This window comes from Anabrus simplex, chromosome 5, assembly GCF_040414725.1.
Source record: "Anabrus simplex isolate iqAnaSimp1 chromosome 5, ASM4041472v1, whole genome shotgun sequence".
Classification (NCBI taxonomy): Eukaryota; Metazoa; Arthropoda; class Insecta; order Orthoptera; family Tettigoniidae; genus Anabrus; species Anabrus simplex.
The window spans coordinates 425571107-425583707 of NC_090269.1; the positions used below are offsets into that span (position 1 = coordinate 425571107).

General features: G+C 38.2%; 1 protein-coding gene across 1 annotated transcript; it reads left to right on the forward strand.

Annotated features, from left to right (window-relative positions):
- Nucleotides 1–299: 299 nt before the first annotated feature.
- On the forward strand, nt 300–7580 carry RpS28b (Ribosomal protein S28b). Its single transcript, XM_067148766.2, has 2 exons — nt 300–568; nt 7412–7580. The coding sequence occupies exons 1-2, from the start codon at nt 375–377 to the stop codon at nt 7413–7415; spliced, it is 198 nt and encodes a 65-aa protein (XP_067004867.1). The 5' UTR covers nt 300–374; the 3' UTR covers nt 7416–7580.
- Nucleotides 7581–12601: the final 5021 nt, after the last annotated feature.

The following is a 12601-nucleotide window of genomic DNA, read 5'->3' on the forward strand; positions in this document are numbered from 1 at the left end:
TACGTGTCTTCTGTGACCAACGATGCGGCATATACCATGCTATCGAATGTGTCCATAGAAAAGGAAGCTTGACACAACTGTGTAAATAACTGATCATGTTTTGCAAGCATTGACTGCATATTATCACTATTAGTGATATACATTTAAGTTATTTAAGTGTATATATCATGACCATTTGGTTGCAATACTATTATTATTAAAAAGGCTCGCATAGAGCAGGCTGTATACGTGGATCGAGACGGCGGTGGGAAGCATATTCTCTTTGGTGTGGGGTATGAACAATAAATTTCGTCTATTCTTTGCCTTTTTTCCTGTTGTCGTTGACTGTGGAGGTTGCTGAGCACGTGTTGGTAATTCCATAAGTTTCTGCTGTTATGGATAAGCCAGTTGTTCTAGCTCGTGTTATGAAAGTTTTGGGACGAACAGGTTCCCAGGGACAATGTACGCAAGTAAAAGTCGAATTCATTGGTGAACAAAATCGTCAAATTATCCGAAATGTTAAAGGCCCTGTCCGAGAGGGAGATATCCTAACCCTTCTGGAATCCGAACGTGAAGCAAGAAGATTAAGGTAAATTTTATTGTCGCATTTATATTTTTAGTTTTGGCGTTTTACATATTCAGGAGTGCTAACTTGGTTGGAATTTTACTGTTATTCATGAATGCCAGCTGGATTCCTCCCTTTTGTTCATTGTATTTTGTACAAGCCCCAGCTTGTGTTTGTTACCAAGGAAAATTCTCCATATTCCACATCTGGACAAAGTAAGTTCATACAGTGGAATATATCGAATCCTCTTTCAGAATCATCAGCATGTAAACTTGGAGCACTTCCGGTTCGTTTCAAGTGTCCACACCTTTCTGACAGTGGTATTAGGTGATCAAGATAGATGGCATTTCATGACCCCTTCTTGTCTTTTAAATGGATATGGCTTTCATTACTTTCTTACCAAATTCAGGGAGGCACTTTTCTCCGTATGGATTTACGAGAAAACTTGGTAATTATGAGTCTGATCGCATGTTTAGGTTTTTAAATCTGGCATTCCATGACGTTTGGTTGTCATTAACTCCTCTAAATTAGTTTTGTATTAATAGGTCGTTGTAACGAACTAATACGTGGAAAGTGTCTTGAGATTTGTGAATTACCTGTACAAATTCAGTACGATTTACCATGCTTTTATAGCATGATAAGGATGTAATATGTTAGAAATCTTAAGTGGAATACCTTGTAGAGGAGAGATGTGTTCACTGCGACAGGCAAGAACCCACCCACCGCCCCTCCCCCCCCCCCCCCAGAAATAATTTTGCTTTTATAACCTAATGCAGTTTATCACGCGCCATTGTCCATTGCCTAACTACGTACCAGCATTTCCATTGGGCGAGACACAATGGGATATGATGTCACTCCCAGCAGTGAAGTAAAATACACAACTTTTTCACTAACGTATCCAGACCATTGGAGGTGTCACGTGGGTACTAGAGGCTTAGGACCGCTTCGTGGCTTCTAACCTGGTACCCCTTTGCTTCATCCAGATCAATGGCTTTGTCGCTAACTTACCCTAAGCAATCCAGACCATTGGAGGTGTCACGCGGGATACTAGAGGCCTAGGGCTACTTCGCGGTTTCTAATTGGGGGCTTGTGCCCCCAGACCCCTTTTGCTTGATCCAGACCAATGGCTTTGTCACTACCCTACCCTAATATATCCAGACTAATTGTTTTGTCACTAACCTACCCTAACGTATCCAGACCAATGGCTTTGTCACCGTCCGAGATTCGTAAATTCAAAAGTAGCGCCGCTTCACTAGGACTAGTTCTTTAGATGAACAGTTGGCAGCTCTGTCCACCACACGATTACGACCATATCACGCGAAGTGAGCGAGAGAGAAACAAATGGCTCTCAAGTATAGCTTATTTGCAAATGTATGGATTTTTAAATTATACTTGAGAAAAGCTTTCAGATTAGTGTAAGCCTAGCTCATAGCAAGACAATTCAGGAAATCTGCGAGGAATGTGATGGTATTCAGGAAACTTACCTATTATGGTTACTAATCATGTCTGATCTACGTTCACTCAAAGTATGGTGTAGTGTTTTTGCAGACGGATAAGTTTATATAAACTTCATGCATTGGAAATATTTTACTGAATCTTGGATATCAGTGAAAAGTTTAAATGAAAAGTCAGCTTGGAGGTTAAAGATATTGTAAAGAAATCAACGGACCTCAGTGAAGTAAAATTAGGGTAGAGCCTGGACAAGTGTCTTGCCTTGTGGACGATTAAGATTGGGCCTGGACAAGACCATTGTTATAAGGACAAGTAAAGGGGGTCTGGGGGCAGGTTAGAGCCGCTAAGCAGCTTTAGGCCTCTAGTTTCGTGTGGAAAGTCCATTGGTCTGGACTGGTTAGGGTAGGGCCTGGTTTTATCCTTGCCGTGCAGACTGTTAACCATGGCGACAGACCGTATGAAGAATCGTGGCCACTACCGTATATCTGTATCCAGCTAGAATAAACTGAATGTTTCTAATTCAAAACAGATCAAAACAATTGTGCATTCTAAGCTGACAAGTGTCAGGTATAGGTATAAGGCCCACTATGATGTAGGCCGTAGTGGCTGACCCTCCATATTTTGTGATATTTTATAACTTTCACTCCAGTCACCATATAGTTTTTAAACATAGTATCAAATATTGATTTAACGTTCAGAACCCAACAAAGTATAATACCTTATTTACTTCCATTAACCTCATTATAAAAAAATCCTAAGGGTTCCTCCAAACTTTTGCTTGCTGATGCTCCCCTTCATACAAAGGATGTGCAGATCTTGATCATATCTTTCAGTACTGCTAACTGATATTTTTCTTCCAGAGAGAAACACGGAGAGTAAAGAATACAGGGAGCTGCCCACTACACTACTCTCTGTGGCTATTATGTGAAGCAAACGACCACGCCCCCATGTAGGGTAAAACGTGGCAGTTCTTACATTGTAGATATATATACAAAGTAAGATAATTCTCGGGAGTTGGGAAGCTTCGAATCACACAATTTGTGTAATCATTTTCAAAATAACTCGGTGATTAACTGTAAAAAATCCTCTGGCCAACAGGACTATTAAGCGTTTTATTACTTATGACTCGTAGGCTTAAATGCACCATCTCCTAGTTGACTATCTGTACTGTAAATTGAGTGTCATGCAAATAGGAGATATAAATCTTCACCAGATAACTGTAAAGACAAGGGGTAGGCTATTAATAATGACATACCACATTCTGAATGCTTCAGGGGAATGTGCAGTAAATCATCAAACTGGGCTTAGCAGCATTGTTTATTACATATTTTAATGTGGTGGTGGTGGTGATTGTTTTAATAGGTAGTACAACCATCCTCTATTAACACTAATCAGAGGGAAAAAGAGGAAGAGGTCCAGCACTTCGAAAAATGAAGGTATTTTCCAAAGAAAGGCAAGGGCATCAAAGGACATAAAAATGAGACTCCCTAGTAGGCCTCCACATGTAATGCCGTCGGGGTCGAGAAAGAACAAGAGTTTACTAATGGAGTTTGGATAGGATAGGTAAAAATGAGGAGCCTGACACAAGTGTAAGCAATGGAGGACTCAGCTAAGGGCCCTGTGGTTGCCAACTCCCCACACTCCCAAGTTAAGACCCCCATTGGGCCCCTTTTAGTTGCCGTTTACAAGAGGCAGGGGATACCGTGGTTTTTCTACCTCACCCACCCACAACAGGATACATATTTCGGAGGCGGTAAGCAAGTAGTATCTGAAAATTCTTACGAAATGTTGACGGTGCTTATGGGACTCCGAAATACTATCACAATGACAATGGAGGTAATATATTGTACCACATACTATAAGCCATACTTAGAATCTTATCTGATAAATGTTATTCCAGAAATATTATTGGTTTTCAGATTTGTGCAACTGTAATCACAACACATTACAATACCTACAACACATTTTAGTTTGTCGTACAGCATTCATGCCTGAAAATTCCCCCAATTACAATTTTCGTTCATTGAAAATGCAACATGCGTTCTTGCGCCTGTACACGACTATGCCCACTATGTAGAGCACTCTCAGAGCTCCAAGGCACCTCCTGTATTCTGTATTCCCTGGAACAACATTTAAGCAACAAGCTGATGAAAAAAAAATTAAGTATGAGTGGAGATATTCTCCTTTTTTTTTTTAAGTTAGGCGCTGGAATCTCCGTAGCTCAGGCGGATGCGCGGGCCTCTCACCGCTGGGTCCGTGGTTCAAATCTCGGTCACTCCATGTGAGATTTGTGCTGGACAAAGTGGAGGTGGGACAAGGTTTTTTTCCCGGGTACTCCAGTTTTCCCTGTCATATTTCATTCCAGCTCGTGCTGACCCCATGACACCTCGCAATCTGCAGGCCTTCGGGCTGAACAGCGGTCGCTTGGTAGGCCAAGGCCCTTCAAGGGCTGTAGTGCCATGGGGTTTAGTTTTTTATTTCATTCCAGCAACACTCTCTAATATAATTTCATTTCATCTGTCATTCATTAATCATTGACCCAGAGGAGTGTGACAGGCTTCGGCAGCTGGCACATTTCCTATCCTCGCCGCAAGATAGGGCTTCATTCATTCCATTCCCGACCTGGTCGAATGACTGGAAACAGGCTGTGGATTTTCAGGTTAGGCGCTCATTCTCATTTCTTTACACCTCAAGTTAGGCTGTCAGCTATAGGTACAGTGTCAGGTATATGTGCATGCATCTACCTTCATTGAATATTGTGGGAGGATTTCTAGGTCACTAGTCCCAAATAAGCTCTGTTTCAAGTCACTTTGGTATTATTTTTGCTTATGATTAATAGAGCCTAGCATGAATTCTATAGTTTGGCTTTGCTGTGTAAACAACAACAGTACGAGTACGTAAAGTGTACGCCAGATGTCGCACAGCGATCATGCGCGATTCTTAGTTTGTGTTTCAAAGGTTGCCAATACGAATCTCGAAGATAACCGAAGTCGACCGATTCAGGACTAGGGTGTCCATCTATCACTAAAGAGTGCGCGTACAATACACAACAGGTAGTTGTTGTATAATTATAACATTTTCCAACACTTAGTGCATATCACAAATTGCTCAGTAATGAACAGGAGCTATTGAAACTATTTTAATTATCATTGTTCAGTAAAATTAGGGAAAGGAGCTGGTACCAACAACAAATAAAGAACAAGAAACACCATATGAGCAGTCATTAGTGATAATTATGATTATCGCTCACTGTTTAGAGAATACACATCAGATCTGGCTTTCAGAACATTTAGCTTCACTGTGTTTTGTCTCAAGTGCAGGATATTTCTTGCTTGCAAATATTACTTTGCTTCCCGAGACTTAATACATTTACATAGGTCTTAATAATACACAAGATGTAATAAAGTGTTAAAAATGTGATTGATCGAAATTTGATCCTACAGTTCACTGACAGCCTAGTATTCATACTTAGGAAACAGTTTCATTCCATGTAATTTAAAATATTTGCTTAATCCAGTTCTGCTGATGTTACTGTTTAGGACTAGACTGTTTTTTTAAAAGACGTGGCGAGCACACTGGTTTTGCACCGCCAATGCTCAGATACATAGCACATTAGCTGCGTGTATTTTTAGTAGGCTTATATGATTATGAAGTTCAAGTCCACTACCCTTCTACATGTTCACTGTAGATCTTAATGAAGAGCAAATAGCTACAAGGTCTTTATTTATGCTTGGAAGGGACTTTCTCTCGCTCGACCTTGGCCGCCAGTGACGGTTCAGTTGCCGGCTATCACGCGTGCGTATGTACGGGAGAATACGGTGCTAAAAATCATTATCATGCATTTTACTCACCATGCTTACAGTTTATGCTGAAAATGTTCCCCATGCGCTGCCAAAATAATTGGCATCTCCTAATGAAGTTTTCAGTTACTCTACCAAGTTCTTCAGCACTGATGGATGCAATTGCAACTCGTATATCGTCTTTTAAGTTCATCTAGTGTGTGAGGGTTGTTCCCATAAACTACATTTTTTAACATTCCCCACAAATAAAAATCACATGCCGTGATGCACAGATTTTTACTTATGATCCTCGTACCAAACGCACTTCAGTAAGGAGATAACTACCTTTACGTCTATTTTTATTGTTTACTGAACTTGTAGATTTGAATCTCTTGGCCAGTTGTTTTATTGTCCGATTGACAGGAATGGGTCACCCTGGAAATTTCGCTCAAAACTTTTGTCTTGTCCTAGCGCACGATTTTCTGCATTTAATGTAAGTATTATGCAGATATACACGTTCACGTAACAAATATTTCACATACATTACAGCACTATCACAATAAAACACTATACAATACGACATGCAGTACGCAGTAGCTTCATTGAACACCCTACTATCTCGGAGTTCAGCTCTCAACAACTGCAGAGTGTAGGAAACCGTGCGCGCCAGCAGCCGGTACCTAGCGACCTGTCATCGGCGGACAAGTTCGAGCGATAAACTCCCTTCCAAGCATAAATAAAGACCCTGTATTTCTTCGACTGCATGATCTAATATTTCTTTGTGATTACCTTCTCTACATGCAGCACAATGCATGTTGAGTCCTTGTTTCAAATTCTTAATGTAACTTCCCTGGTCTGTTGTTCTTATAAAGTTGAAATGATTAAGGTGTAGCCGAACAGCTTTATGGCTATGTTGTCTTATGAATTCATCTTCACGATGCTGAGAAGTCATGTTTGTATTCTCGTAGATCAGATTCAGCAGAATACCATTCACTGTGCTGTGATTTCCATGTACACCATTGCAAAGAATCCAGTCATCATTTCATCCTTATTGCTAGTGGCTGTTAGTGGTTTGTCGACTTGGAACAGAATGATAGGAAGCATCGTTCCATTACTATGACTATATTTCCTTTCATGTTGGGGAGTTGCTGATTTTCCAACCATTTGTAAAATCTTTAATGGTTTATTTCTTCTTTGTAATGTTATTTTAAACTTAAAAAATAGTGTGCTGTTGATAAAATCATGAGGCAGTGTGTACTGACATTGTAACTTTCTGAATGAGTACTTGTGAGATTTTGAAGATAATCACACTTCTGAATTTGCAACCATCCTTCCTTAATACTAATCAGGTGGGGAGGAAAACGAAGAGTTTCAGTACTTCAAAGAATGTAGTATCGGCAAAAGAAAGGGAAGGGCTGTCACCTAGGTGCAGATTCCATATGAATTGTTTATATAGTCCTTTCTATGATATCAAAGAACTTTGAAATTTACCAAACATTTCCCTGGGTAAATTTAATGTACGTGTTTGTTTGTTTGTTTCTTTGTTAGAAAAAGTGTATCCATAAAAAATGTTTACAAATATTTAAAGGATGTTTTGGTATAAAGCTCTTAACATATGTTTTTATTTATTTTTCAGGTGAATTTGCATTCCAGCCTTGGACTTAAAGATCAGCCTCCAACCATGTGATAATGAATCTGTTATTAATTTACAAAAAATTACTATACTGAGACATTCTGAATATCTCGACTCAATGCCATCTTCATTTTATGTGTATTAAATTACAATAAAAAGGAATGTGAATTAACTTTCTTGTTATTATTAAATATTATACTTTGGTGCAGTCATTGAGATACTGAAGAACTGTGCTCAACCTCTTGGAACTTCGAGTTATGAAACCTGTTAAACAGAAAAGACGAAGTCCCACATTTTTAAAGAATATTTTCAGACTGGATTCTGGGTATGAAGGTACAAGGTCATGTATAATATTAACTAAAAGCAGGTTTCAAAGAAATACGGTATGGTATTTTACAACATTAAATGGGCCTCCGATTATGTGGTCAGTTTGTGAGTCATCTTCATAAAATCCTGCTTGAAGGACTACTGAAAGTGTTCAAACCATTCTGAATTATGTAGCAGAATAGTCTACATTTTATGATCTTCATAGAGATAATTAGGGTTCTTAATCCTTTGTTACACTTCACTATATACAAATTTTGATATTTATATTGTAATTTTGAATGAAATGCTAATCAACTACAAGCCATGAAAGAATGTGTAAGTTAAAAATGGATCAAACAATAATTCATTAAGATGAAGAATGCCTGTATCAAATTGGAACCGTTGGAATGGGAAATGAAATAATCTTATGTTGCGCAGCGTACTGAGGTCGATGACACACACTGACATCTCTGTCAGACCAATGAGTCAGAGGCAGCTTGGTATTACATTCACAGTGAATAGCATTAGTTCTGTATCATTGTAACCTGTGAAGTACGGTCACACATAACCTCACTCTGGAGAGGACAGCACCTGATAACATGGGCTCCATTTACTTTCTCTCAGCTTGCTGAAAGAAGAAAGCAGGAGAGTTAAGTTAGCACTGTGGGTCCCACATTCTGTTCCATGCATAATGCAGATCTGTAGAGCATACACCAATACTCCGGTGTGATGCACCTGACTTCTCTTACGCTGCCATATTAATGTCCAGCTCTTTATTATCGGTATTAAACATTTTCACATTTTGATACATTCTTTGCTACAAGACCAACAGCTGACCATGTTATGTTCCCTCTTCCCACTCGATTCCTTAGGTACAGGATACTCATTGGGCCAGCCATCTATGATGCAGCCTGCTTGTTTTCTTGCTGCCACTGAAGGGTTTTCATGTACAGACTACGAACATGTGTAAAGCGGGAAGCAAGGTGGTCAGTGAAGTCATTCTATCCATGAGGCTATAGTGGAAGTCCACAGTAAGGAGGAAATGCTCTTTTTAATTTTCTGTCGTATGTATGTATCCATGCATCACGAGAAAATGGCTGATTAGAATTTAATAAAAATTGGTGTGTAAAGTCTGGGAATGAGGCACTGCAATGCTATAAACAATTCTATTCACGCTAAATGAAATGGTAGTTTAGGGGAAGGCTTAAAAAATTTAATTCTCAAATATTTGTGTAGACCTGTTAAAGGCTTTTGGACTTATGCTGTGTCAAGGAAACAAGGTGAAACTCTTTACATTTCGTGGAGAACTTTGCTCTGCATCTTCAGAAGAAAATCTCTACTGTTTATGAGTAGGTCTTCTGCAATAATGAGGGTTTGAATTTAAGAATGCTTACCATTGGAACTGGAGTGGTATGCTCGTTCGTCACCAGGTGGCTCTCTGTATGCTGGCACAGTGCACCAAGCGGGAGCTGACGGCAACATTAAGCTCCAATTAAGATGTTCCATCACATTGCGTGCAAGTGAGAAGTATTAGAGAGAACATCAGGTGAATCTGGGACGACTGTGATGGAAGAAATAAATAGAAACTAATAAAATGTCTCTTTCCATTCTTCAGCTCTGTTCTATTCTATCCTGGTGTCTTTCGTTGCATTTTATTTTATTTGTTTTTGTTTATTTCTTCTACCACATTCTTCCCTGATTCGTCTGATGTCCTCTCTGATACTGGCATGCACACATGGTATGATAGAACATCTTAATTGGAGCTTAATGTTGTCATCAGCTCCAAGTTGGAGCGCTGTGCCAGCATGCAGCGAGCCACCTGGTGACGAACAAGAGTATCCCTACAGCTCCAGCGGTAAGTATTCTTAAATTCAAACCCTCATTATTGTAGAAGACTTCCTCATGAACAGTTGAGATTTTCTTCTCAATATGCGGAACCAAGTTTTCTGCGTAACATAGTTCCACCTTGTTTTCTTGATACAGAATAAGTCCAAAAACCCATATGTCTATACAAGTACAGGCCGTGAAAGAATGTTAGCAATATGTATGTTATTTGTGGTCCTATTGTTAAATATAAACAACATTTTTACCATACTGGCTACAATAAGAGATATTCATGAAATTCGGTTTTTGTTGCCTATTCCATATTGGTGCGAAACCACGAGAAAATGGATGAACAGAATTTAATGAAAATCTGTTAAGTCTGAGAATAAGGCACTGCAGTCTAAGCTATAAATAATTTGGTTCATGCTACATGAAATGGTAGTTTAGGGGAAGGAGACTAAAAAATATAATTTTTACATACCCATGTTATTGGTTCTGTGAAAAAGTACTACATAACAAAAGTTATACAGTAGAATACAATTTCCGTATCATTTATGTCTATATAGTTTTACTGTACGATCGCTTGAAGAATAAGATGGAGTTGCGAAAGAAGGAAGGTACCTCCCCCTTTACATTTGAGTCGGATTAAATTTAAATGTGAAGGCCTACAATATCAAAAGCTCATAAAACTGATCAACAATACCATTTCATTGACTATTGGCGGAAAGTAGCTGGGGAATCGGATAGCTTTCCACATGCTACATGATTGTCCTCTCAACGACGGGTACTACAGCTAGTTAAGTAAAATAAGATACTGTGTAAATGTAAAAACAACTAAGAGATGAATGACCATGGACAAAAATTGATCTGCAGTAAATCAGCATTATTGGAAAAGGTATGCGGGAGAGTTTGAGAGTTTTCATGCCTATTCATTGAAAATTTCACCAAAGCATGTGTTTTGTGAAACTTGCAAGCGCGATTTTTTTCAGATAAACATGGCTACACTATAACTCTCCAGGACACCATGTGAAATCTAAGAAACATGAAGAGTAAGAATACATCGGAAGGGCACTGTGGTCATCTTTCTTTACTACTAGTGTTATAAGGGATGAATGTTATTTCACATGTTTCCTGGTTGAATATAACCTTCCCTTATCTACAGCAGACCATGAAACTATGGATAACCACCTTTGAAGATTATCATCATCACTGGGTTTTTCATTAGTGGTACCTTTGTCACGTATTTTCTAAATTTGTTGTACTGAATTAGTTCGACAGAGCTGAAGAATCTGTTATAAATGAATAGAATGTAATTTTATTTGGGCCTGAACCTTCAATTTATGGTGGATTGGAAAGATCTGCACTCTTCTACTCTACTACACATTTGTGGCTATTAAGGGAATGTTATGAATGAGCCAGCAAGTATTTTACAGACATCCCAGAAAATGAAGTCCAATGTGATGTTTGTCCCTTGTGTATTTCAAAAAAAGTTAGGCAAATTTGCAGTTTATTCCCCAATGTTTAATATTCATGGTTAGATAGCAAGTTTAAATAATGGCAGTGCTGCCTTCTTCACAGCTAAGGGCATTCAACTCTTGACTGGTAAACATCCAGTTCACTTGAGCTAAGGTGATGCCCAAACAAGCTTGTTAGTGTACCCGCTCAAAGCCTGAGTCCCAACCAGCATTTATCTCAGGGAGTGTTACGGTCGGAATCCATCGCAACTAATAAACAATAAAAAAATATTTTGAGATATAAGATCTCAAACTAAATGTAAGGGCGCCATCCAATCAGTACTACAGGGTTGAACGGGACACTCTAATCTTTAATTTTAAGGCTCATCATAAAACACACAAATTATATACAGATCAAAGGGAAATTATGAAGGCCCCGTCCTAGGAATGGGGACGGATATTTAATCGGTCACCAAGGGTTTTCTATTCTACAAGAACAAGAACCTGGAACTGTTTCCTTGCAAATGCTAAAGGAGCATTTTATTTAAGTAAACAAATGAAATTGTACACACAATCAAAATCTGTTGACCCTTGATTTGCCGGTAATTTGGCAAATTATTCCTGAAAAATGATTACATAATATTTATCACTTTTGACCACCCTTCCATTTGGGTGGTGGAACCGTTGATGTCTGAAGGTATCAGATTTACCTTTGTTAACACCATGACCATATTTGATCATGGACCAATTACCTGTTGGCTAAGTAGGCGCGATCACATGGACCATGTTATCGCCTCCACTTTGATTGAGATGAGACCAACCCGGGAAACTACAAACTCTCCCCGGGTTCCTAACCAAGATATGCTAATCGTTAGTTGAAGGAATACGACAAAGGGACTCCAACCTAATGGTCCAGATGTAGGGATTTGCCTTCATTGTACACATATTAACTTATTATTTACAACCAATTGCCATTATTACGTTAATTCGCCAGCTGACTTCCCTAGTATTATCCATCATCATCCGAAATAATGAGAAAAATAAATAAAATAAAAAATATTTTATTAAACATTATTATTATTATTTGTGGAGATCATGATTATCGTAACCCGTAATCATCCTCGGAATAATATTTCAATTTTTCGCGATTTTTATTTTCATCTGAAATAAATAAAAGTAGCTTCTTTGATTATTCTTCTCCTTCTTCAAATTTTCTCATTATTATTATTATTATTATTATTATTATTATTATAAGTTAAAAATCTCAAATTTTTCATTTCAACTCCCAACATCATCATTATGTCCAAATTATAAAAAAAAATGAATTTCTTCTTCAAAAAAAGTAGTTTTTTTATATTTATTATTATTATTATTAATTTTTAAAAAAAATTTATTTCGCCTGTTACACGGTAGTCCACTCTCAATACGTTTAACGCATGACCCCTTTTACAATTCCGATTTATTTTGGCACTAATCAATCCAGATATGATTTACTTGGAATATTATTATTAATAGTATTATTATTCTTTCGAGAATCTTTATTTTTATTTCCCATCTTTATAATTTAGTCACATGCGTTCTCTCCCAAACAGAAATCACCAAGATCCGA